The 26,091-nt window shown below is 44.0% G+C and overlaps 1 protein-coding gene across 2 annotated transcripts in view; it reads left to right on the top strand.

The window, feature by feature from the left end:
* The window catches only part of MAP2K5 (mitogen-activated protein kinase kinase 5), a 111,210-nt gene that overhangs the window by 36,144 nt on the left and 48,975 nt on the right, over nt 1–26,091 (top strand). For both annotated transcript variants that reach the window (XM_052671879.1, XM_052671880.1), the window contains 8 exons: nt 989–1,028; nt 5,684–5,752; nt 5,843–5,924; nt 9,233–9,294; nt 14,588–14,636; nt 20,179–20,252; nt 21,146–21,196; nt 24,142–24,213. In XM_052671879.1, coding sequence (XP_052527839.1) covers nt 989–1,028; nt 5,684–5,752; nt 5,843–5,924; nt 9,233–9,294; nt 14,588–14,636; nt 20,179–20,252; nt 21,146–21,196; nt 24,142–24,213 — 499 coding nt within the window. The remainder of the gene's footprint in view (nt 1–988; nt 1,029–5,683; nt 5,753–5,842; nt 5,925–9,232; nt 9,295–14,587; nt 14,637–20,178; nt 20,253–21,145; nt 21,197–24,141; nt 24,214–26,091) is intronic.

Below are 26,091 nucleotides of genomic sequence, written 5' to 3'. Positions count from 1 at the left end.
TTGTGCTTACGCTGACATTTGGTAACGCTGATTTCTGATGCTCTTTAGAAACCACGTGTGTTCCTACAAGCTGATGGCCCTCAGTTCCATCAGCATTTATCCAGGAGTTCCGAATCACAGGTGAAGTTCAGAAATTTCTGAGCTATTAATGGTAATTCTGTAAGCACTCCGGGTCATGAGTGAGATCCAATGCTCTGTACCACGTGTGTCTTTGTATGTAGGAGAAGGCTATCAGGCTCTTTCTTCAGTAATCATTGCTAGAGGTATGCAGTGCTCAAATGCATACCTAACATGATATGACTCAGATTTAGGGCACCGTGCAGATGGTATGAGGCAATAAAGGCAGTGAAGGTGAAAAGCTTTGTTAGTTTTGCTCATCTGCAAAGTTCCATTGGATTTTCAGTGGACTTTTTTTTTTTTTTCTTGTACCTTTCTTAGATGAGGAATATGTGAGTCACTACTGCTAATAACTGTGAACATGGAAAGTTCGTTTCACACACATCCTCTGCAGGTCTTTAGGTTTTGGTAAAGAATTGGACACTTCACATCAGTGTGGTGATGCAGCTGTGCATCTCACCATCCGAACCCTGGAAAGGCCCTCAGCAATGGGTGCAGCCAGCCCTGCTGGTTGTTACGGGTCTGAATACTCAATATTGCAGCTGGTCATTGAGAGAAAATGAGAAAGTGAACAAATTCACAATTCAAGCTTGCTGTGCCGCTGTGCCAAAGTCTGCAATGTATAGATGGTATATAAAGCATGCAGATATCAAACAAAACACAACTACTCAGCACTTTCGTTGTAGGTATGTTCCGCAGAGCAATTGCGTTCATCACTGCCTGTCTTGAGAAATGCTTTATGGAAATTGGTTTAGAGGGAAGAGTATTGGCTCCGAGTCATTTTTCTGTGAAATTAGCGTATACATGTTGCACGTATGTGTGAAAATAATTTCATGTCATCTTGAGTTATTTAATTTTTTCCCTCACGCAGGGCATACCATGTCCCTAGTGGAAAAATCCTGGCAGTAAAGGTAAGATATTACCGTAATTTTCTCTCTCTCTCTTTCTCTCCATTCTTTCTTGACCTGGGTTTCCATCCCCTCCCTCTGATCGTTAGCACTCAGTTTGCTTGGTGGCATTCAGTCCCCATTGTTTATGCAGGCAGACTGCAGTACAGGAATCCTGAGGGCAGGAACTCCGTGGTCCCACTCTCACCCTGTGGGGGCTGCAGAGCTCTGCATGGGTACCCCAGCCCAGGGCTGCATGAGGTGTGGGCACAGCTGGGAGGGGTCTGCTCACCTCAGGTGTAACAGAAAGGGCTGCAGAGGTCACTGAGTGTCAGCACTGCAGCTCTGCTAATGCCACGGTGTCCCCAGGGCTGTTTTCTTGAGCGCTCTCTGCAACCTCATTTTTAAATGAAGAGGATGTCTGTTTTCTTAAGGATTGTGCTCTGTGTTCCTGGGAGATTCTGTGCCTTTAGCAGGTTTACTTATTGTCACATTCTTCCTCTCCCCTGAATGTGTGTATTTACCTGTAGCTATTTGTCCTGTTATGCTCTAGGCAGCAAAGCTGTGTAGTCTGGTGGTATTGTTTGGTCAGGTGAGTAGCAGACCTCTCTGAAGTTCAGTTAAAGCTGTGGCAAACCAGTAATGCTACAACAACTGCAGTTTGCCAACCTCTGCATGACTTAGAGTTGAACTGTTAATGCAGTGAAGCTATAGAGAAAGTACTGATGTCAGTCCTTGTGGAGGTCCTATCAGTCCTGGGTGCTGCTTTTTTCTTGAGGATCACATCAGGCCCTTTGCTTTCAACTTTGCCATGAGTTGAGTAAAGGCAAACCCTTGCTACCAGGTCTGAACTCATTCTCTGCATGTTGAAAATGCAGGTACTGCAATTTAAATAACTTCTGATTGCACAGAATGTAAAGATCACTTACAAAGACTTTCAAGTGACATCTGTTATACCAGATCTCCAAAAGGCAATACGCACAAAAGTGCAGAAAATCTAGCTGTCAGTGATACTTGTGTTACAAATTCCAGTGCAGAACTAAGGAAGCTCACCCCCCGGATGCTGTGCTTCCCTGGTGTCCCCCCGTACCCCCACTGCCCACTGTGGGCTGTGCTGGGCTGCCCTGGAGGCGGCTGCAGGGAGGTGGAGGAGCGGGAGCAAAATGGTGCCGGCAGGAGGGGAAATGAGTTCAACCTTTGCAAGGTTAATTGAAATCACCTCCCTGTGGCAAAAAAAAAAAAAAAAAAAAAAAAAGCCTTTCCCCCGCAATTTCACCTTCTTGTTTCCCTTTGAGTCCAAGGGTTGGGTTGGTCCTCCTGGTTAATTAGCATCGTGAAGATTTGGGAAGTGGAGTTCTGTGTGCAGGTACTGCCCGTGGTGCTTCCATCACTGCCAGTTCTGCTTTTGAGTTAATACTGCAGCAGCGTGGCTGTTCTTATCGTTGAAGGAAGATGCTCGCGGGCTGGAGGTCAGGAAACCTGCTATGGCAGTGATCGTGCTGATTTGCTCTATTAATAAACTTAGCGATTGCATCCATGGCTCAGCACAGCCAGCAACAAGAGCAGAGCTGTGCCAGGATCAGCACAGATCTGACAGGACACGGCATCAGCCTGGAGACCTGTTGATCAGAATCCTGTCAGCTGTTGGTTAATCTTGCAAATACATTGGACAGGCAAACAAAGCGATGCTAATATCTATATTATAGACCAAAATCATGCTAATATCTATATTATAGATCAAAGCTATCTTTGTCGTTGTGTAGTTTGCATATCCTTTACAGGTAGGCATCGTGCAAATGATTTCATAGATTTTCAAACACAACCTCTCTGTAGCGAGTAGGAAAAATCCGAAGGAGAAACGTGGGTGTGCGTGGGCTGATTGCTGATCTTCAGCTGCTTTTAGCTTCTCCTGCTCTTAAGCTAGCATTTAAATGGACCATTTGATTAATCATTTGTATACTGACTACAATGCTCCCAAGTTTCCTTGGAGTTGTACATACTGTAAAAGACAATTATGTCGCCACAGATTAAATAAGTGAATTAAAACAGAATAGCAGCTTTATTTGACCTGTGATTTTGCTCTCGTTCCCTTTAGTGGAACGTATGCCACTCCAGCAAATAGATGAAGTCATCCATGACAGCTTGTGATGAATTGCCGTATTTATACTGTATATTTTAATAGCCTCACACTAATTTAAATTGAGCACGGAGTAAATTATAATTCAGTCACTTGACTGCTTGTATTTAACTTGACAACTCATCCTTATTTGTCCTGGAGGTGTAGTGGAGAGCAGAGGAAACGTGTTCAGGTATTCCTCCTGCAGGAGTTAACCCTTTTCACTTGCAATGGGGGCTGTGTTGGGTTCCCCCATGTTAGGGCCCATCCAGCCCAGCTCCTCCTGCAGCGAGGGGTTCTGTGTGAGCTCAGCTTCACTCCTCTGCTCTCAGTTATCCAGAGAAAACCACTTTTTTGCTGAAGGGTTATTTCTGAAGGTGCTGTTTTAGAGACTTGCTTAGCATTGCACCTCATTTGCTTACCTGTGCTATGATGGTGGGAGTTGCAACCAAATCAGTATTTATGGCTTCTATCTTGCCAGTGATGGGTTTGAGGAGTCTTTTTTCATTTTCTAGACGTGTTTGGAAATGGTGCAGAAAGAGAATGGCAGTGAAGATTGCAATTGTAGAAGATTGCACTTTTTTCCTCTTTTTGCCCCCATTTCAGTGGTGCAAATAACTTCAGATTCCTCCAGCCTTGCCATCAGGTGGATTCTCTGCTTTTCTGAGTCATGCAAACCACGTGTGTTGGGGTGGACTAAAACACTTCCATGTAACTGCATGGAGAAGGGGAGGCAGTGGACTCCCCAGTGTGCTCTGCAGGGGTGTTCACCTCCAGGCTACCGCAGCGGGCTTCCATAGGGCTCTACCCTCTGGTGCCCATCACACCATAAGCTGGCAGCTCCACTCCTCCAAATTAGCATCGCTATTAGCACACGGGTTCTGGGTGTAATTATGATCAGTGCAGTCAGCCAGAGACCTTCCTTCACGCCAGGTCTTGCTTTGCTGTGTTGCAGTGATGTGTTGGAGGCTGGTGACGCTGACCAGTCGTCATGTGGGGCGGGGAATGAGCCTGGGAAATCTCTCACTGAATTCAGCGAGATAAAATCTGATTTTATACAGTGGATAGATTCAATTCTGTTAGTATTCAGCGGGTAAAACTGGTGCTATACCAGCAAATTATTTTAGGTTTTTCACGCTGGAAAAATGTAAGCGAATATTGTTGGCAAATGATTATTGATCTAGACAAGTGTGCTAAACATTCCTCAGCAGCCCTGTATTACACTTACAATTTAGTTTAGTGACAGCTTGTATAAATAACCCTAAAGCAAACTCCTGATAGAAGCAGGATATTGGGTTTTTTTGTTAGACAGAATACTGTAAGATGTGTTTGGAAATGCTCTCCACGCATTTGGTTTTGTCAGCAGTATGTGCAGCCTGTGTCTGTTAATTCTGCAAGTGGACTGAATTTGTTTTCCTGGAGCTTAATACAAGTAGCTGTGAAGTATCCTCTGGTAGGAGTCCCAGCCTGGCTGAATGCATTCAGAGTCCTTTTGATTTATGTAGTAGCACTTGAGAAGTAAGTCTGCAAGTCTCCTGTAATCATGGAATAGATTGGTTTTAAAAGTCAGCTTCTCAGTACTGCCAAGGGTGCACTGGTCTTCTCTGATGGCTTCTGGAGAAGGTGGAAGAAAGTTTTGTGGTCTTATTTTTAATATTTACTGTTCTCTTAAAAATCGAGGTGAAAAGATTGAAGAAATGAGGTCATAACAGAGTTATGGTTTATGGGTTATCGTTGCTCTGCAGTGAGCGTGCATGTTTGGGAAGGTCCTGCTGTCAGCCTTGAAGCAATGAGAAGTGAGGGCATGGATGGGGGGAGCAGATGACCCTGGCAGTGAATGGCTGCTTTGATCTGCTTAGTTGGGCTGTTTGTAGTCATTTTGAGGAATGCTTTAGTGATGCTTACCTGGAAGCATCTGTGCCATCTGCTGCCATCTGCATTTATTCTGTATATTTAATTTTTTTTAATGTTTCATTAAAAAAGAATGAATGTACAACGATGAGAATTTATGTTAGAAAGAGGCGTGAATGCAAACCTGGAACTGTAAGTGTGGCTGCAGGAGGTGGCTCTGGACACCCCTTCAGGGCACTGTTGAGACATTGAGATCTGTCTTTGATACTGCAGTGCTTGTTTGGCCCTTGCTTAAAATCAGCTCCTTCATCAAGGTCACAGCATTCCAGAATTTACTTACAAACGTGTTTGTAGCAGGGGGGGTCAGTTGCAGGCTCTGTTCACAGACCACGAACCCACCATACCTGCTCTTTGCATTGCATGTTGGGCTCGACTTCAAGTTCTGGGTCGTCTCTTGGTCAGATGGATAAACCACAAATCTCCCCACTTTCCATGAATAAAATTGGTTGCATAGCTTGGTTCATTTGTAACCGACTTCCCAAGGTAAATACTCCTGTCCTTTCATTTCCTTTTGCTGCCCATGGCTGTTACAGCAGTCCTTCCACCGCTTCCTCCCATTCCTCTGCTCACATCAATGCACATCTTCTGTTCTTGTGTCGAGTCCTTCGCTTCCATGGCGGAGCTGAATGTGTGCCTGATGTCTGTGTTTCAGGTCATACCCTTGGATATAACGCTAGAGCTCCAGAAACAGATCATGTCAGAGTTGGAGATTCTCTATAAGGTACAGATTTTTGTACTCATTGGAATTGCTCTTGCTTATCGTTGTCCTACAGAAAATGTTACAGGCTTCTTTTTGCCTTTCTTTTTCCAGTGCGACTCGTCGTATATCATAGGATTTTATGGGGCTTTTTTTGTAGAAAACAGAATCTCTTTGTGTACAGAGTTCATGGATGGTGAGTTGTTTTGTTGTTTTTTTTTTAAATACATTGAGTGTGCTTTTAATTGCTAAGCATGTCAAGATGAAAAATCATGTAAAGATAGATGTGCTTTCCCAATATGGAGCGAGATGCAGTGTTTTGACTTTGAAATATCAGGTAAAATATTGAGAACTTCGCAGGTAGGTTTTTTTTTTTAAACGGGTTACTGTGGGGTTTGTGTTGTGTTCTGTGCTGTGCTGTATTTTCCTGAATGCAATTTCACTTTCTTTTATTGAAAATGTAAATAGAAGAGAAATAAATGCTGGCTTAATTTGTGGTTTGATATTTGAGTCTTCCATACAATCTGTCCTCACTGACGAAACAGCTGTTCCTCACTTTTAGTGTTTTGATAGCCAAAACAGATTTTCTTTTAAAGAAATCTATTAACCCAATGTCCTGTGTGTTTTCAGTGGAAATCGGTTCTTAATTGCAAAGCAAGGAATTATTTTCCAACGCAGCTGTTTAGCAGCGCTGCACCAAGTTTGTTTGTGAGCGTGCTCTCCTCTCCCCCATCCCCTTCCCTGCAGCTTGCCCCTGCATCCTTGCAGAGATGTGCTTTGGAACGTTGCATTCTTGCACCAAAGAAGCACGCGGCTGACGGCAGCTTGCAATCATTGCTGCCCTCTGTGTACCAATCCTGAGAGCATCTCATGGCAGACACAGCCCTGCTGCGTGCTGAGCTGCGCTGCTTTGCTCCCAGCTGTGTGTTCCTATGTGTGCTATTCCAGGCCTTGCCCCAAGCTGGCATTTGTTGCCCTACCCAGGCTGTGCACGAAGGTTCAGTTAAGCTACATATGAAGAAGTGAGGATCTCGCTGATGATTTACTACAGAGGAAGGGCTATCTGACAGGAAAAAAAAAATTCCCAAGCCAAATGTGTGCCATTAAGCACTGTTGAGCAGTTTCTGTCTTTCTGATGGGGAGCTCAGATAAGGCCCTGTAGGGTTTTATGCTGCATTTTGTTTCCTTCCTGTTAAAATGATCTCTTACTACTGTTATTTCCCTCTTTGCATTTACAGCCTCTGTTCCAGTGGGTCTTGTGTCCCCTTTGCAAACATTCTGTTCTCTTAGATTTTCCCTATTTGCAGGGCTTGATGAAAAAGTATGATATTTATTCACCAAAGCCTACAAATTAAATCTGTGGGTGTTCTCTGTGACCATTCACCATTTCTCTTTTCTGTTCTTGCGACTGCAAGATTTGCACGCAGTATCACACGCAGGAAGGAAGCAGCTGCTCGTGCCAGAGCGTGTGTCTGCCTGGAGCGTGTGTGCTGCTAATTCAGAGACTCTTAAATATGATGGACATAAATGCTTGCAGTTCCGAATTCTTGTTTGGAAATATTTAAGCCTTTAGGGCTTGCATCCCTTGTGATGTTGCACGACGGCGGTGTTTACTGACCACGCAGAAATTATTTGGAATTATACTGGAGATGACCTCTGATCTGCCTCATGTTGTGCACCCCTTCTGGCAGAAAGCAGCAGCAATCATTTAAAGGAAGAACAAAATGCAAATACAGGGACCTTGCCAATTACTTTCCTTTCCCAAGCCTTTGATTGCGATGGGTGAGGATGCAGGTGAAGACAAGAGCCTGAACTGACCTGGATTCCTCTTCCATCTGCCATGGTAAAGATCAGTGGAGATGCGAAATGAGTCTTTCTGATCTTTCTGTCTGCAATAGAGCTGATGTTCTTGTGAATGAAGGTGCTGAAATGCACCGCTGTCTTTTACCTGTGCCGTTGCCTCTTTTCCTTTAAAGTGCTGAGCACCTGCTAAAGTCCCCATAGAAGCAGTGGGACGTGCAGGCCAGCAGACTGCACTTGGTTACCTGTGCAAAGGTTTGGGTTTGGAAATTTGGTCCACAGTGTTTATTCACTATCAGTTATTTTTTTCTCCATAAAGAAGTGGCACATTTCCCCAACTGTTTGCAAACTTGTCTTGCTGCACCACCCTTAGCAACACCCATAACAGCAGCGTTTAGCAGCTTGGTGTATGAGAGCAGGTCTTTTAATCCAGAACAGAAGGGTAAGTCATAAGGTCAGGTGGTTGCTGTTAGTGCTGAGCATGGCCTTCTGTTTGGCTCTCATAATCAACAGCAGCTGTGTGGTGCTGCCGCCTCTTAATTCCATTTGCCCTATCTACATTCACTTGTAAAAAGGGAAAAAAGATCACTAGAATAAAAAAGTGTTAAGACTGAAGGCTGGAATAAGGACCTTGTGACTTCTTTATGTTGCAGTGTTTAAGAATGAATGGGTTTGACTTCTAAAAACGGAGCCATAAGCAAAGTGCAAGGTGCAGCTTTCCTAACTGCTGAGTACTGGCCCAACTCTTTTCCCATTGGTGACATCAGTGCAATCCGTAGGGTACACTGAGAGCAGTTGGATCAGTGCTAAGCACTTCTGAGAACCTTTAGCCTGGAATAAGCCTATGCATTCTTGCAAGCTAAGTGTAATACATTCTGCATGTAATTTGCTTATCCTTTTTTTTTTCTTCTTCTCCCTGTTCTACTTGGAATTTTTTAATTCTCAGTTTTAGATTTGCTCCCTTAGCCAAGAGTTTGTATTTCATCCCAGAGAGGTTGTTAATGCAAGTGTGGTCTTGTATTTACGTGGAAGCTGCAGGAAAGAGCCTTTCTCAGTTTTGGGGGATTTCTTTAGGACCATGACTTAGATTTCTTGCTTTCTCCATAACTGTATGATGCTGATGGATGTTTCTGTGCCAAGTACGAAATTGCGTCCCATACTGGAGCTTTCTGGCAAAACTTATTTGCTTGCCCAGGAGTTCCTCATGTTTTAGACATCAGTGCAGATGCAGTTTGGAAGGCTCAGCCCAACTCACTGCTCTGATCGTCACACAAAGAAGCTGACTTTAAGTATGGGTTTGAGCTTTGCATTATGCTGGCACCAGGTTTTGGAGGCAGGCAGAATACTGCTGGCTTTGAAATCCACTTTGGCTTGTTACCATGGCTTTGTCAGTCCCTGAGAACCTACACGGAGGTTTTGAGTTCTGCAGTTTCAATACTGCGTCCTCTGGCTGGGAGGTTTTCCAAAAGGTGTTTTAGCATTAATGCTACGTACAGAAATAAGTAACGTGGGTGAAAAGAGAAGCGAATACTGTTCCATGTGATTATTCAAAGTTTGGTAAGGTCAGTTATTTCTGACACAGTTATTGTTATATCATTGATGGTGTTTTTATTAATAACCAAGGCATAGAAAGCCCTTGTGACTTCAAATCTAGGGCAGTATTTCATTTTGTATTACCTAAGCACATTTTGTTTGTCCCTGCAGGGGGTTCTTTGGATGTTTATAGAAAAATTCCAGAGCACGTGCTGGGAAGAATAGCAGTAGCTGTAAGTATTTCTTTGTTTCTTTTTCTGCCTGGTTTTGGTAACTCACCCTGATGTGAGCGCACCCAATCTCCCTGGGAACACTGAGTTACCTCCTTAACCCTCATCCTCATTGCCCCCATGTGAAGGGAGGATCCATCCTCTTTGTCACTCCTCCTACCCATGCCTGAGGATCAATGGAGCCTATTTGCTGCTGTAAAGGTTTTGCTGGGCCAAAGAGGAGTGAAGGAAATCATCCCATTGTGTGACCCGTACTCAAGTTGCCGAAGGCTCAGGGAATGTAAGAGGATGTGATAAATCGAGTGAGATGAGAAAAAGACACGTTTTACTGGAGATCTGCGTGGCTGTGATTCTTGATACCACCTTTTCTGGGATGGAGCAGTCCTCTTATCCTCCTTTAATTCACCTTTGTGTGCTCTCCTATGCTGTGTGGCTTCCTAAAAAATCAATTCTGCACCCCTCTCTTCAGCCTCTCTTTGATCCCTCCCTGGCCACTCCTGCACACCATGTGTGCCATTTCTGTGCTGTCCATCCTTACTCTGCACCAAGTAACACAATGGGGTTTGGCTGAAAACTCTGATTTGGGGTTGAAAAATGGCACCAGTTCCTGATACCGGGGCGCAATGGTAGAACGCGTTTTCTGTCTTCTTTCTGTCTTGGCAATAAGGCAGCAGGGAGCTGCTCTGGGATCACCCTGCTGCCGTTTTGGGCTGAGCAAGGAGCTGCCTGGATCCATCAGCCCCACGTGCCTGTTTGGTAGCAGGGGCTGCTGGTGGGCTCCTTGCACCTCCTGGCATTGTGTCTCAGTAGCATCCCATAACTTTGTGTTGCTGGAAATTCACCAGCCGTGACTGAAAACGCAGATTATGGAACAAAAAAAGAGAAAGGAGAAAAGAAAAGTGTGTTGTTCTTTTTTTTTTTAGCCAAGGCTGAACAGTGTGTAATTGACCACTGTCTTAGTGGATCTCACAAGGGAGAGATGCTGCTAAACAATTGCTAAATATAAGGAATACTTTGATAACTTAAGCAGTTTAAAGCATAACAAAGTTATTCTATCGTGTGCCATTTAATTAAGTGCTGGGTTTTCACATTCATTATACATCAAGCTGACAATTTAAATCCTTTAATCCAACACAGGCAGCTATTTAGTCTCTGTTCATTGTAATTCACAGCTCTACTTTCTCTTAATTTGTGTGGCCTGCCCAGAGTGATGAACATCCTTCTCTGATGCTGTTTCCTCTAAGTAGCTTCAAATCTGCTCATTATATAGCCTAGCAGTTTCTTATGGAATTTGAATGCTTTTCACCTTTAGTTCAGTGTAAAAACGTTTCATCTTTTCTTCCCCATGGAGCAATGGATGGAGTTGCTCATGGTATCACATTCCTGATGCCGAGCAGCATGTGTATTACGGTGTAATAATGCTGGGATGGGCCTTTGAGCATTTATTCAAATCCTTTTCCTTATCTCACTTCATACTGTGTAATTAATACATCCACACTAACGTACTTTATCATTTCTTTAATTATTTTTGTCTCCCTCCCATCTCTGTCCCACCCAGCTTGGTGCTCTGCAGATGTCCCCTTCCTGTTCTTTGCTTCTCCGTAGCAGTGGTGCTTCAGCCCCATCTTTTATGTCTCCAGTAAATATGCTGTGTGTGTGTGTGTGTGTGTACCTACATGCTCAGCTGCAGGGTCATCTCTTTACAAACCTGGTAGCTGGTGAGCATGGCTCCCTGACACAGGCAGAGAGCTGATGCTTGGCTTTTTTCATAGTGATTTCATTTGCTGCTTTAGCAATCTATACCGTGGCTGCTGTGGTGCAGAGGGTCAGCAAAGAGGTGAACAAAGGAGCAGGTGCTTCCAAAGAGCTCGCCCCTTCCTCCTGCTTCCCAGTAACAGAAGGTGTGCGCTGAGGCTGAACCAGCACTGGCAGCTCCCTCTGCTCTGGTGCTGAATTCTTGCTCAATTGGCATAGTAGACTTGTTGGAAGGAGGCACTGAGAGCTGTTGTTTGCTCCATCATTTATCAGGAGCAGCGGGAACGGCGCCGTTAAGTTGTCACAAATGAGTGCCCTTCATCTTGGTGCCTGACATTTCAGCAGAGCCCAGCAGCCCGGCACGTGGGTTGTGGCACCTTTTGCCAAGCATGGTGTGTGTGTACCACAATCCCCACCCCGAACAGGTTGTGAAGATTACCCAGAGCCTGAAGGATTTCTGCTCACATACAGGTGGGAAGGAGAATGTCAAACAAAAGCTAGAGCTTGGTTCTGTGGACAGAATCTGGAGCTTCTGCATTATTTTTCTTTCAGTGTGTGCATTTTCTTTTTCCTTTCCTTGCACCATGTATACAGATTCATTTGTCTTTCATTCTCTTGAGACACACACTGCGCATTAGTCTGTTGGAGCTGCTTAATAATATGTGTGACCTGCACATCTGTTAATTAGAGTACCTTTTTGTTATACTTGTACAAGTTTCTAAGCTAAGCCATTTCCAAAGGAAAGTGATAGGGGGGGCACATAGCAGTGCCACAGCATTCCCCTATCTGATTTGATAGTTTTCTTGCTTTCTTTCTCAGTACATACATTCAATCTCCATGAAAAGCACTGGGCTGACACCCCTAAAAGTAGTTGTCCTGCTCACAGAACCGAGCTGGTCCAGGATGAGATCCACGCCTGCTTAACACAGCAAAGCCAGCACCATGCCCCTGAGCTAAATCCTATTCAAGGTTGTTCTGCTGTCCTCCCTGATCTGCACAGGCTGAGGCTGAGCAGGACACATCTCTTTCATGACAGCCCCCACTTCCCATAGCCCAGGGAGTGTTCAGTTCCTTCTTTCTCCCCTGTTTCTGTGTGATGCTGCTGTAAATACTTGCACTGTGCATTGCAGGTGTCTGTTAGAGGGCATGAACATGCCATGTAGCATACATGCAGTTGGTACAGCACAGCTTGCTTTCTGTTCTTGTTATCTGATTCACACAGCAGAAGTGATCATGTTAATTGTGGTGGACAGTCAGCTTACAGGCTGAAGCAGCAGGAGTTTATTGTTGAGTGCAATGCACTTCTCTCCATTATTATTTTGTGGGGAGAGTGCTGAAGCTGACAGCCAGAATGCTGGAAGTAATGCAAGGAGAGCCTGGACAGAGGAAGCATTGCTGGAGCTTGGGGTGATGCTCTGTGTTTCCAGAGGCAGGATAGCACAGCAGCAGGGGCAGAGCAGACCGGCTCCCCAGGATGCTGGAGAGCAATCTGACTCCATCACCGACTCCATCCTGGCTGTCTCAGTGAGGCAGTGTCAGCACGCAGGGGAAATCTGTCTTTTCGTTCTCCTTATTTGCACAGAGGGCTGGGGGGAGGGGGGGGGGTTGGTTTTTGTGTTTTTTTTTAAATGGGAAAAGCATATCTTGGGAATCCCAAAGCAATGTGCAGGCTCCTGTTTTTGTCTATTTGGGTCTGCCGATGTAAAATCTATTCTACCTTTGCTTGCCACTTCATGCATTTATTTTCACTTCAATTTCTGAAGCAGTGACATTGTGCACTGTATTTTGAGTGCTAATGTTGATTGAAGTTCTCCCTGAAAGGATGTGCACTTGAACTGTCACGCGAGTGAGTGATTGACAGCAGGTGGAAGTACTTTTTGTGTCAAGGCTTTGTCAACTCATTGTTGTAAAACCCACTTTGCTGAATACCAATAATTCCTGCTGGATGTTCCATCAAAAGATACTCTGCTCCAGCACCATTTTAGAATCACGTTTGATACGCCGAGCCCTTCCCTTGTATGGGCAGCCATAAGGTGGGGGAATAACGGTGCTTTGCACTAGGGCCCGTTTGGGGTTTCTCTGGGTGCATATTTGCAGCCTCACTTGAAGGAAGAAAACCCTCTTTTCATTCCTCTGTACAGCACTGAGATGGTCTGAATGTGAGTTTGTTTAGTAGTGTCTTTATAACTGCTTATTCAGCACGTGTTCCATTATAGAGATGTGTAACAACTCACAGCTGTTGATTCCCCCATCCCCTCCAGAATATTTCCTTTTTTTCTATGAATACATACTTTAAATAATTTTATGATTATTCCAGGGATGTTAAAAAGTCTAAACATATGTTTAATAATCAGAGAAGCTTGATGTACTTAAAATCGCTTTCACCTTTGGAGGAAACCTGAAATGTTGCATACCCTTTTTGAGTCGATGCTTTTTTCCTCCTTATGTCAAAAAGCTGTGTGAGTAGAATTCCCCCTTCTGCTTTTTGAAAGGATAAAGTGAGCAAGGCCACACCGCAGGGCAGGCAGAATTGGACTGAGGCCTTTTGTTGCAGGTAATTACCATCTGAGGCCACCAGATAGCCGGAGCTGTGTGAGCGCAGCGCTGAGGAATTGCCATCTCGAGCTTTTTGCCAGAGATCCAGGATCTTTGTTTGGCTTGCAGGACGGATTCAGTTTTTGGTTACAGAACGAATTTTAAGACAAGTTTTTAATCCAATAGGAAGGCTGAAAGTTGCTGTGCTCTCTGCTCTCACACTGTATGATATCAGAATGTAACAGAAATGATTTCATTTCAACCTGCTTGGACAGCAAAAAGAATGCAGTTGTTTGGTCTGAAAAAACTCCTGCGACTTCACAAATGTCAGAAATGCTTTATTGCTGTGGAGGTGCATGAAGAGCAGCAACTTGGGAGAAATGAATGAAATGTCATTTCATGGATACAAACTGGAAAGGCTTTGCTCTGTGACAGGGGCTGGTTGGCAGAGCAGAGGTGCTGCGGGTAAAAAGCAAAGGCAGGCAGGAATGTGTTGGTTGGATCTGGTGAGTCCTCAGGGCCTCTGGAAAACATAAATCTGAGAAACAAAATTACGTTAAAGTTTGGGAGTTGGTGACATGGCAGAAATAAAGCTTGCAGTACCCAGCCTATGGATATGTTCTGCCCATGGAAACACCATGGGTGTTTGTTTTGGGAAACATTCGTAGTACAAACGCAGGTGCTTCAGCTGTCCGTTAAAACACATCTCCTGATGCTCTGAGGTGGGAATGGAGAAACAGCTTTTCACGTTTCATTCTAACGGCTCCACTGATGGAAGGGAGGAGAGCCGAGCACTGTGCTGCTCCTTTCCCTTCAGGGGCCCAGTTGTGTTCTGTGGGGCTGCGGGGTGCAGTGAGGCTCGTGTTTGGTCCAATGGATGGTAAGAAAAAGAGGATGGTTTCTGTAGTTGAAGAAGAAATGTTCAGCATTTGCTTTAAACAAGTAAACAATGTAGGAGGTCGGGGAAAAGTCTCTAATATGCGTTGTTGCTTTTTCTTGACTTCAGGTCGTGAAAGGCCTTACGTATTTATGGAGTCTAAAGATTTTGCACAGAGGTGAGTAACAGATGTTGTCCATTTTTCGGTCCTGTTTTAACAGCGCTTTCCACAGAAGCAGCAGACCAGACTAACATCTGATCTGATTGCAGTGGGGTTACACAGAGTGAATCTTATTCATTAGCCTTGCAGATTCACTGATTGAATATTTTTACCACTGTTCTCCTTCATTTTCCTTCATCTTCTCAAAAAGGGGAGAAATGGATGTTGTGGAGACTGAAATGCTTGTGGTTACAGACAGGTGCCAAATGGAATTCTCAAAATCACCAGCGATCACCAAATGCTTGACTTGTGAAACAAGAAAATAGGTGTTGAGTTTTCTTCTTCTGGGCTTCAGAAATCTTGCATGGCATCCACCAGTACTGATGGGTGTCACACTTCCAAGATTGTCACCCATTTGTCCTCTGCAGTGGCCGTGTATAATTACAGAATCCTGCTTGGGCATAACAAGCCATTGGATGCCTGTTCTCCCAGAGCTAGCTTGTATTCTTTTTACAACCGAATTTATTTCTTGCTCTTGATTTTATTTATGAAAATAATATATGGGGCTGAGGTTGAGGTTTTTGTCTTTTTTTAATGTGTGCTCTAAAAAGAGTGCAAAATGCTGTTTAAAGAACAAAGAAGCCCTTTCTCCCCCGCTCTTCTCCCCAAATAAAAAAGGAAAAGAGAAACTCATTACATTTATAATGTTTCTAAAGTGTCTGAAAGTAACAGCTCCAGCTCCTAATGTCACTAACAATACTGTTTAATTTAACCCATCTGCTCTCTCAGCCCTTGTGCACAGTTGGAGCGTGCAGTAACCGACATCAGTTGTGATTGAAGGAGAAGTGTAAAGCAGGGAGACAAGCAGAACAGTTCAGATTGGGAACCAAATAGGTGAGGAAGACTGTTTCCTCTGGGGGTGTCCAGTTCTGCAATGCCTGAGAAGTTAATAGGAAACCCTAATTACCACCAGGCATTGAGTTTCTGCCCCACCTCAAAGCTTTGGCTGCTCCTGTATTTAACCTTGGATGTCCCTGGATTAAAAGAACAGAAATAACCCAGAGACCGTGGCCAGCTGAGTGCAGACACGCTTTGTGGTGCTGGTTTAAACATTGGATCTATTAGCCTGCCTGTCGCCAAACACTGTGGTTTAACAGCTCCATCTACTCCAGGCGAGGGGACATCCATTCTAGATGGCACAGCAAATGTCAGAATGAGAAGAACAGGAAAGGGAGCTGGAACATCCGTGGATGGGTGCCACGCAAATTGGGCAGCGCAGTCCTTTGCCACGCTTCTACAGCACCTGAAAAGGAAAAGCTGGTTTGAATCTTTTTTTTTTTTTTTTCCTTTTGCTTGAATCTTTTTCATTAAGGGCTGTGGCCACCTGCTGAGTCTGATTTGGAGGAGCATTGTGGTCAAGCACAAATACTGTCACTGTAATGTCTCACAGTTTCTGTTGTAAGTTTAGAGCTTGAGCCTGATTTTTGCTTCTCAGGTTTTCCCTTCTGTGTGTGGCTTTCGTTGCCTTGATAGAGAGCAGCTCTGAGTTTTTAATGAATTATGTATGATCCTCGCTGGCCTGAAGAAAAGTGCAGAAATGGCTCTTCCATCACAACTGAGGTTTTTCTGGCCTTGGTCTGTTTCTGGGTTCACCGAGATGAGAACAATATGCAAAATGCCTAGAAGTGTCCAACAGTGTTTATTCAGGGGCCTGTTTCAGTACACGCACACATACGTGTGCTTTCCTGTCTCACCAGAGAGTCACTGCATGTAATGCAGTGCAAGGGAAACACCAGTTGGTCACGGTCATCTCCTCCAGCTCTTTACTGGTTTTAACGCATCAGAGGTAAAAGGGGGAAAATGGAACTCAGTGTTCCTTGTTGTCACTTATCAGGCAGGCTGGGCAGGATGCTCGGGTGGGGTAACAGGTCCAGAATTCCACGATGGTGGTGACTGAGGTGCAGGAACAGTCATGGTGAGGAAGCTGTGCGATGCGGTGTGGCAAACGGCGGTTTGTGACCAGAGCACAGATTAAAGGAAGGAAACACAATGAACGAGTCTTTTATTCCAGATCAGACATCTCAGCAAATATTACAGCTTAACTTCAAAACGTACCTTGCAACTAATGAGGTGATAGCCGTGCATATTAATAAATGCAAAGCTGTAGTCGTAGCCATCGCACCCACATCAAACGTAAATGGGAGATTAACACCTACACTGCTTCTTTGGAAGATGTGAGAATGTCCCAATGATAAGTGTGCTCTTTTCCCCAGAGGACAAGAAGTAGAAATGGAAGGGTAATGAGAAATTAACTTAGATTTAAAACAGAATTAGCAATTAAACAAGTCTAATCACGTACAAAGTCAAAGTTTGTATAAAGACAAACCGAAATCTGTTAAGTTCAAGAATAAGTATAGGCCGTATGCATTTCATCTGGTGTGTTTTTCTCTCACCTTCTTATTAAAAGAGATGTTTGAAATAAGTGTTACCCACTTGTGTTTAATTGTACCAACAGGCATTTGTGTGCACATATGTGGACTGGCACACGTTGCACTGGTCTTGGGACCGCAGCCTCTGAGCGTATTCTAAGTGTGTCAGAGTAGATGGAGGTGTGTTCTGGTTTGTGGGGCTGAGCCCGCGTTGGTGAGAGCTGATCAGCTTTAGCATCGCATATAATGAAGCACAAGCAAAGGTAATGGGGCACTTGTGTGTGCACGCACAGACCGTGTGCACACGTGGCTGTACCCCTGTCTGCACGCTTACACGTTGCTTGGGCTCAGTTCAGAAGAATAAAAATCACAGCAAAAAGTGCTGCAGAGGTCATTTGGCAAGAAAACATTGGAAATATTTTCATTCTTTCAGCAGCTTCACTTTGTTCACAGTAATGTTCTGTGGGCTGTCCTCGGCTAAGATGGCTTTTGTATCTGGTCTCCCTTGAACCTGGCATATTGCAGCCTGACGTGAGGAAAACGCTGAAAGTCAAGAGACAGCTTTTAGAAACCTGTGGGGTGTTTTTTTGTGTTTGTTTTTTTTTTTTCCTACAATCATAAATCCGTTTTCTTTTCAATGAACCAAGATGAGGGAAATGTCGGGTGTTGGCAAAGCTGAAGCTCTGACGCGTGTGTTTGTTTATTGGTAAGTAAGAGCTTGGAGGTCCCATTTATCTGCAGAGGTGAAACGACTTAGATCACAAAGGGAACTTGTGCATCCTCCATAATGATGCTTCGTAGAAGTCATTTGTATGAAGCAAGCACTGGTAATGGCAGCATAATGACCCCTTTTGGCTCTTGTTTAAATTCTTTCACTTCTAAACAGTAATATTAATCACAAGCAGATGGTGCAGAACATTATTTATGCACATTTGTTTTCCAAAACCAAAAAATATTTAACCCATTAGCTGAAGTGGTTTATGAACATAAAGGCCAATTTACTGATGGGGTGATTATTCTTCCTCCTTCCCTTCTATGTGAGTTACTTTACAAAGTGGGTTGTCATTTGGGTTGTCATTTCCTTTTTCTTTTTTCTCAAAGATACCGGCACAACCGTTGGAATTTGTAGCAAACATTTGCTCACGTTCTCCATTTGTGGGGCTGCGTAAACTGTGCTGCAAAGACCGGCACGGTTTGTTCTCAGCAGTGCTCGTTTGGCTGCGATTGCTCTGCAGGTCCCAACCTGCACTGCCTTCGTTCATCCCTAATGGACTGATTTCCCCATTGCTTTCTTTCTCTTTTAGGATTTTGTTGTTGTTGTTTTGTTTTATTTATTTTTAGTGAGGGGGAGGATTTTTGGATCAAGCGACGCGTAATGAATGACAGATGGCCATTCAATTAAAATTATATCGACTTACTGTCAGGTGCCGCGTGTCAGGGGTGGGGAGGTGGGATCTGCTGATCCCCCATGGCACGAGGTGCTGGCTCTGGGGCAGGGGGCACACGTGCTCAGTGGTTTCCTCTGGGCAGGTCGTGTTAAGGGAATGAGAGGTGGGAGAACACCCTGCCTCCTTCTCGCACCCAGCCGAGCAAACCCCTTGCAAGCAAACCTTCTGTGGGGTTGTGGCGTTTCGTGCTCAGAGCATCCTTCTGTCTGCCCAGACCTGTGCTGAGCAGAGAGAGAGGATTGCTGTGCTGTCAGAAAGCGATGCTGTGTCCTTGGGAAGGTCGGCTGGGATGGCTGCACACCTTGCAGTGCTCGGGGTGAGCGCGGGGCCCACTGGCATGCTGTGCCCATCCCATGGCACTCAGCAAAGCAGCTCGGCAGGCACGTTGCCTGGAGGTTGCCATAAGCAAATGTAAGAGTCTTCTTGAAGCTTCGGTTAGAAAGAAACATTGGTACGTGTGCAGCAGTTTGGGGCCGTGGATTGCTCTGTAGCAGTATTTTGCCTCCTCATCTGCAGCTGGAGGGCAAGTAATCGTCTGCCAAAGACTGGTGCATGGGTGGCAGTGCTGCAGTTGAAGCAGAGCTTGGCACACCCAAAGCTGTGCCTGCTGTAGTGCATTGGAGGCACCCAGCACTGCTTTTTCCTTTTGGCTTTGGGAGGAAATTGCAAAACATACTTTGAGTATTGATACCGAAATTAAACGTGCAGATCCTGTGAAGCTGAGTGAAGTGTTATTGAACGCTCCCCCTTTTTAAAGTGTTTTTTTAGCTCAAATATAGGGAAGCGTTTAATCAGCTTGCTAATTGAGGTTATACATTTTTACATTACAGGGACAAATTAAGCGAGCTACTGTGGTACCAGAAGACATCTGCTAAAGAAAGGCAAACTTAATGATAAACCAAATTAGGTTCTTTCCTAGTTGGGTTTCATCCATCTGCACCCAACTAGTGTTCTCTTTTAAAGAAGGCAGGGAGATGAGTGGCTGCATTTAACCCATAATGACAGAAGAAGGCAGCGATTAGGCTGAGCTCTCATCTTCCCTTGTGTAAGCCTGGCCATACCATGCATGCTGCTGTTCTCATGGTGTAGCCTGGCTGGGTGCTTAGTGCTTTATTTGCACGTTGATTTTACAGTGTGCAACAGAACTTCTTGTACATCAGAGGGGGTCAGTGATGGGAGCTTTGCACTTACAGTCTGGTTTTACGATGCACATCTGTTCCTGTATATCTATATGGGATTTTTAGTGTTTGATTTTCTCCCTTCCATCGTCTTCTCCTGCAGCCCCAGCCCAGGCAGTGGATTGTTTTGATTAATCCTCGTCTAAACGTAGTGCTTCCGCTTGTGGAAGTGATTCCCTATTGAATTTCAGCGTATTTTTTCAGTCTCATTTGTCAGGATTGCTTTGAATTCCAGATCCCATCCTGCAGAGCTCAGGTGGCCCCTTCCCAGCTGGTGTCACCTGCAGCTTCAATAGCACGGATTGCTGGTCTTTGGGGACAGGTGTAACGTCACCTGTGCTGATGGCAGCTACGAACCAGAGGTTGCAATGGAAACATACCTTTGAAATGTTTTCTATTAAAATCTATCACGCCAGTGATGGTCACCCCAACGCCTGTATTGGAATCAGAACCATCTCTGTACGCCTCCAGGATAACCCAGGTGACCTCTGATTTTGTTTGGCAGACGTGAAGCCGTCCAACATGCTGGTGAACACACGAGGGCAGGTGAAGCTGTGTGACTTCGGGGTGAGCACCCAGGTAATCCATTGCACGTCTCGTGCTGCAGTCACCTGGCTGCCGGGCGGGCAGCCCCCCTCTGCTGGGAGCCAGCCATTCAGCTCGAATCTCCGGGCGACTTTTCTCCATCTGAATATGATTGTTCATTGTTTAATGACAGTAAAAACTGCTGATATTGTAATTACTACTTACGAATAGCAAACTTCATTGATATGCAGCTTTGATATGAAAGCTTTTTGGCCAGACAAAAGGGAGGGCAGAACGAGAGATGTGTCTGGGGAGCCCAACTGGCCCACAATAAAAATTAATATTGGGAGTAACAATAGTGGTGGGCTTTTACAATGTGCAGCACAAATTTTAATTAATTTCCATTTTGGGCCTCCCTGGAGGACTTCTCTGCTAGTGACCCACGAGCTTGCCGTGCTGGTGATTTGAATTTCAGCACCTTTACTCTCAGCCAAGCGCCGGGACCAAAGAGAAGGTCAGCCTGGTATGATAAGTTGTCAGGGTCTGTTGTCCCTCCGAGCGCATTTAGTGCTGGTTGCATTCAAGTGATGAATGTGGCTTTATGCACATCTTGAGCCAGCTGACTGAAAAACGAGCGCCTTCAATCCTACGTCAAATTGACTTTTTATATCAGACTGGTGTGGGGTACTAAAGCGATAAGCATCCTGTTTAACAGAATGGTTTAAGGTTATCTGCCATAAACGGTAATGCGGCACTTGTTTAAATGGGAGCTCCAAACAAAAGAGAGATTTAATCATTTTTAATGCCTTTGCGGATAAATTTGTTCCCTTTTACATAATTTTTAGTTGATTTATAGGAATGATGATTGTAGGTTAAATGAGGAATAATTGCCCATTTTATTTCCACATTATCTTTATATTGTTCTAACAGACTGTTTTGTCTGATAGCTGGTGAATTCTATAGCCAAGACGTATGTCGGAACAAATGCTTACATGGCGGTAAGTGGATTTATGTAGGAATAACATTTAAATACAAGTATTTGTTCACAGTCCTGTTCTACGTGGTGAGGATATATTCTGAACGGGCTCTCAGACCTCCTCTCCCCTGCCCTTGGTGTGATGGTGTGTCACAGAACATCTCTGTGCTCACGTAGCAGCTCAGTGACAACGGCAGGCCTTGCTGATATGGAGAATAGCATCAGAAGAGCATTCTGCTCTGCGTGTGCCTTCTGGTTGTCGTTCATGCACTGCAACAGCTGGGAACAAAGAGGAGAGCCAGTCCAGCACTGAAAAATGAATAGATGCAGCTTTCCCTCGGGAGCCCGTAGGTCCTTGCAGAGCGCTGATGGTGTTACTGTGCGGAGAATGGGGCCCGCTGTGCTGAGCGCTCAGATGTGAGTCAGCCTCATGGGCATCTCTGATACCTGCACACCCGTGTGGCTGTTTCCTATGGGAAACTGCCTTGTGCAGATTTGAAGTTTGCATACTTGGGCTGATAGTACCAGGCCGCTGTGCTGCGTGCTGGGTGGTGTTCCTACCATGTGTCAGAAGACATCAGGGCCTTTCACTTCTCTATAAGCATCTTAGTCCAGGAAATGCTCACTGCACGAACATGAGCATTTTTTTGCTTTCCGTTCATCAGCGCTCTTTGTTTAACGCATGTGAGGACTTAAATGCTTCAGTTCAGGATTGCAGTAACTGTTGTCTTTTATTTTTTGGTCGTGACAATTTCTTATTTGCCAACTACTTCTGTCATGGTATCAGTGGGGGAAAAGAAAATCAGCGTTCAGCTTGTTTAACAGCAAGCAAACAAAAAAGCCCACAGCACCAGAGTGCAGACAGCAGGACAAAATGGTTGATTCTTGTTTTTCAAACCTCGGAAAAGTGGAGAGAGAAATCCATGACCTTTCATCGCTTTCAGGTATTTTTCCTTACTTTCTTGTAAGGAGAAAGCAGCCCTGGGTGCCCATTTGTTTGCTAAGTGCTTTTCTAGTCAAGGTGTAGTCATTATGTGGCTTGTGAAACACTCGTGCCACCATCCTAGAAGGACTTGGGTTGTCCTTTGTCACCGGAATGCTACGTGCATCAAAATTGTTTTAAATAAAGAATGTGCTCATATATGTTACAGCGAGCTGCTGGTGTCTGTGCCTCTGTTCTCTACAGCAACTGCACCATTGTGCTGCAGACAAGCCAGCAGCATCAAAGTATTAACTTCTCCAGCACAGCTCTTGCTTTTAGAGTGGTCTTCAACAGATCTAATAATTAAATTGTATTATGCTTTTGCTGTGCTAATCCAGATTACTGTTCTCTTTCCCAGGTGTACATTGAGTAGGTTACGTTTTTTCTTCTTTCTGGATGGCTGTGATGCATTCTTCTATTGATTGAGAAAGAAGTTTAAGCTCAAATGTGTTTGATCTGACTGCCCGTGTTAAAGTTGTTTTGCTAATGAAATTCATCAAATTCACAGTGTGCTCATCAGGAATGAATTTGAAACCATCGAAAATTAAACTATGTTTAAAATAAAAATGCATTTTCTGGAAAAAAATTATTATTATTATTATATATTAATAAATTATTATTATTATTATTATTATTATTATTATTATTATTATTATTATTATTGCTATTACTATTACTATTACTATTACTATTATTATTACTGTATCTCCTACTAGGCACAGGGGAAAAAACCCAAACTTTTTAGGTGCAAAAGGTAACCAGAGGTAGAAATCTTTCGAATAAAGCTCTCTGAGCTCCGTATCATTAGGGTGAGCTGTGTGTTGCACGCCTTACTTTTTCTATGTGTCATTCTTGTTTCTGTCTTCTGCTCCAGAGTTTTACAAGAGAAATTCACGTCACTGAACTGTTCATATTTGCTCACTGTGGTGTCCTTTAATGGGGGAAAAAAAAAAAAAAAAAAAAAAAAAAAAGGTAAAATTAAATAAAATTCTTCCCCTCAAAAAAAGAAACTGGCAAACCAAAATTAATTAAAACCACCAAAAACAAACAAACAAAAAGACAATTTTTGTGGCTCATTCAAAAGCCTTTTGTTGTAGTTTCCCTTTATTTTCAGATGATGGCAGTTTTGGAAGGCTACCCTTGAAGGCAGTGTGGGCAATGCTGTTTTTTACTTAATGTTCACGTTGCAGTAAAAGCTGTTGACCTGGGATTAGTGGTGCAGAGCAAACATCAGAAAACACATTGGACTGGCGCTAATTTGGGAGTTGGTTTTCTAAAAAAGGTCTCTGGATTATTGAGGACTAAAAATACAGCCGGTGCTTTGTAGATGGTGGGGCTAGACAGGTGCATTAGCAGCACAGTGGGGAGGGAAGTCTCATGGAGCCTTTTATTGTTACATTTCCTGCTGCACTTGACCTTGGAAATGCTGAAATTGTGGCTTTCAAGTAAAAACTAGCAGTTACATCTTGCAGCCTTCTATTTCATGAAGCATTAAATTTGTTATTAATAGCTTTGAGTGAAGTCTTTTTTTCCACAGATCAAAAATGAAATTAGTTAAATATCTATAAAATGAAACGTCTGCCACGTGACTTCATTTATTACTTTGACTTCAATAACTTTGCCTTTTAAGCCATACTTACTGCCCAACCCAGCCTGAGGAGTCTGTTTTCCTGCTGTAAGCCTACCTGCACTGCGTCCAGGCTCACAGGTCGGTGTGTACCACTGATGGACTCTTACAGCTTGGCCTCCAATGGCTTTTTGTTGGCTACAACAGCCCAAGCACAAATGCCAGGGCCAACCCTACAAGGTGCGTGGCAGCGCACAGCCGTGAGCCTGAGTGTAACCAAGCCCTTTGCTCTTGCAGAATCGAGGTGATAACAAGCTTTAAGATTCTTGGCATTTCGTGAGGTGGTTTGTGTGCCCTTTTGTGGAAGGACCCTGGTTTGTTTGCTGGGCTCATGGTGTTCCTTTCCATCTCTCTGCAGCCGGAACGGATTTCAGGAGAACAATACGGGATCCATTCGGACGTTTGGAGTTTAGGGATTTCCTTCATGGAGGTATGTAAATGTCTGTCATTTGTGCACTTCGGGAGATTCGAAGGAAAATTAATATCAAACTGTTTTAATGTGGTCTTTGTATGCTCTTCTATGTATGCATGCTTTTAACTTTTCCTAAGATGCCTGTCTGTATTTAGAATGGATTTGTTCTTACCGAGGTCAGAAAGGTAGAGAGAACCTCTGCAAATGTGCAGCATGGAGCCCTCCACCAAATCTCCATTTGAGAGTGGAAAATAGGTCCAGTATACAGGTGGCCTTTCAGCCAACAACGATGGTATTTCTGTATTCCAGCTTCATCAGGCAGGATAGAGAGGCCCACCATTAGGGTTCAAATATGGTTTGAGCTGTTTGATGCCCATGCAAAATGTTTAATCTGTAAAGCATTGCAGCATTCGTGAATGCTTTTAGAAGGATTTCTTACACAGATAGTTTCGAACTGGAAAAGGTCTGATCAAAATGAAGTGTTGGGACGATGGCTGTCACTGGCTGCTGCTTGCACAGATCCTTCTGTTTGCTCCTTCCCAACAAGCACCTCTTTCCAACCACTGATGGCTCGTGTGGTCTCTTGTACAGCCTGACAAAAGTGTGCTCTGCAGTTACTGAGAAACACAGGTGCCATTTCCTTTTGTTAAGTGTGGCATCATTAAGGTGAAGTGCAGTGGACGTTTGTAGCAGAAGACGAGGTGGAGTTGTGTTGGTGCTGACCCACGGCATCTAGACAAGCAGCATTCCTTATAGCACAGAAGTTCTCTGTGGCTATTGTTGTGTTTTCAAACAATACATTCCTTGCCGCTTGGTTTAACCAAAATGAAAATATTTAATGCTGAATCATTGCATTCAGGTCTTGTAAATCTTCCGAGTCTGATTGAAGTTAACTCTGAATATAGGATAATGACACACTTGAAAGTGTCACAGGGGATGCGGCGCTGTTAATTTGTTTTACTGCAGATTTCAATGGACTGTGATACTGGAGAGTCCTCACAATTTTGGAGAGCTGCAGAACATACTCGCGCTGTCTGTAAATGAATCTGTGCAACAAAGGGCTAAAATGAGATTGTATTACATTCATACTTGACTGTGGTGTTCATTTTGAGTCACAGTGGAATAGAGTGAGATAAATGCACGGGTGACGTGCAGCAGGTTTTACTGGTTCCTTTGCTGAGTGTATTGCTGAATGTATTTCCGTGTGCAGCAGCAATCCGATGGTCCTCCACAAAGACCAAGACTTTGGAGCTTAGTTAAGAGTTATTATTGGGCAACCTTGATGGTCGTGAGATTGATTTAAAGGATGAATTTCACAGCAACTTATGCAGCATTAGGGACACGCATTGCATTTACTTTCTTCTCTTCTTTCAAACCTTCTCAACTTCTTTTTTTTTTCCCCCTCTCTCACTTCCCCTGGATGTGTCCTGAACCAGATGTACCAACCAATTTGGCTCTGTGTGCTTTGTTAATTGGTATGTCATCTGATCCTCTGAGACCTCTCTTCAGCGCCATCGCTCCGGTATTGAAGTGCTTTGAGTGATGTGTTAAATGATGAAAGCAAGGACAGTGGCTTAGAAAAATGTCGCAAAAAAGGTGAAGAAGGTGCTCCAAGAGCCACACAAGGTCACTGTCATTAAAGTAGTACTGTATTGACATGGGGATCGGCAGTGCAGGCGCTTGGGCTCTTGTTGATGGAACTGTTAAAATGGGAAGCTAGCATTTGCTGTAGGATTAGAAAATCATCTCCGCTTGGTAGTGTGTTACTCCAATCCCTACAGCTTCAAGTTAATGCAGTTAGAGCACATTAATTGGGATGAAATGACATGTGGAACCAAGACAGCAAGGTTGCGAGTTTGCTTTGTTTTTTTTTGCTTTTAAAACATACAATAATAT

The sequence above is a fragment of the Tympanuchus pallidicinctus genome, unplaced genomic scaffold (genome assembly GCF_026119805.1).
Source record: "Tympanuchus pallidicinctus isolate F22 unplaced genomic scaffold, pur_lepc_1.0 scaffold12, whole genome shotgun sequence".
Lineage (NCBI taxonomy): Eukaryota > Metazoa > Chordata > Aves > Galliformes > Phasianidae > Tympanuchus > Tympanuchus pallidicinctus.
Note: the sequence above shows the minus strand (reverse complement) of the source record. Positions and strands in the feature narration are given on the sequence as shown.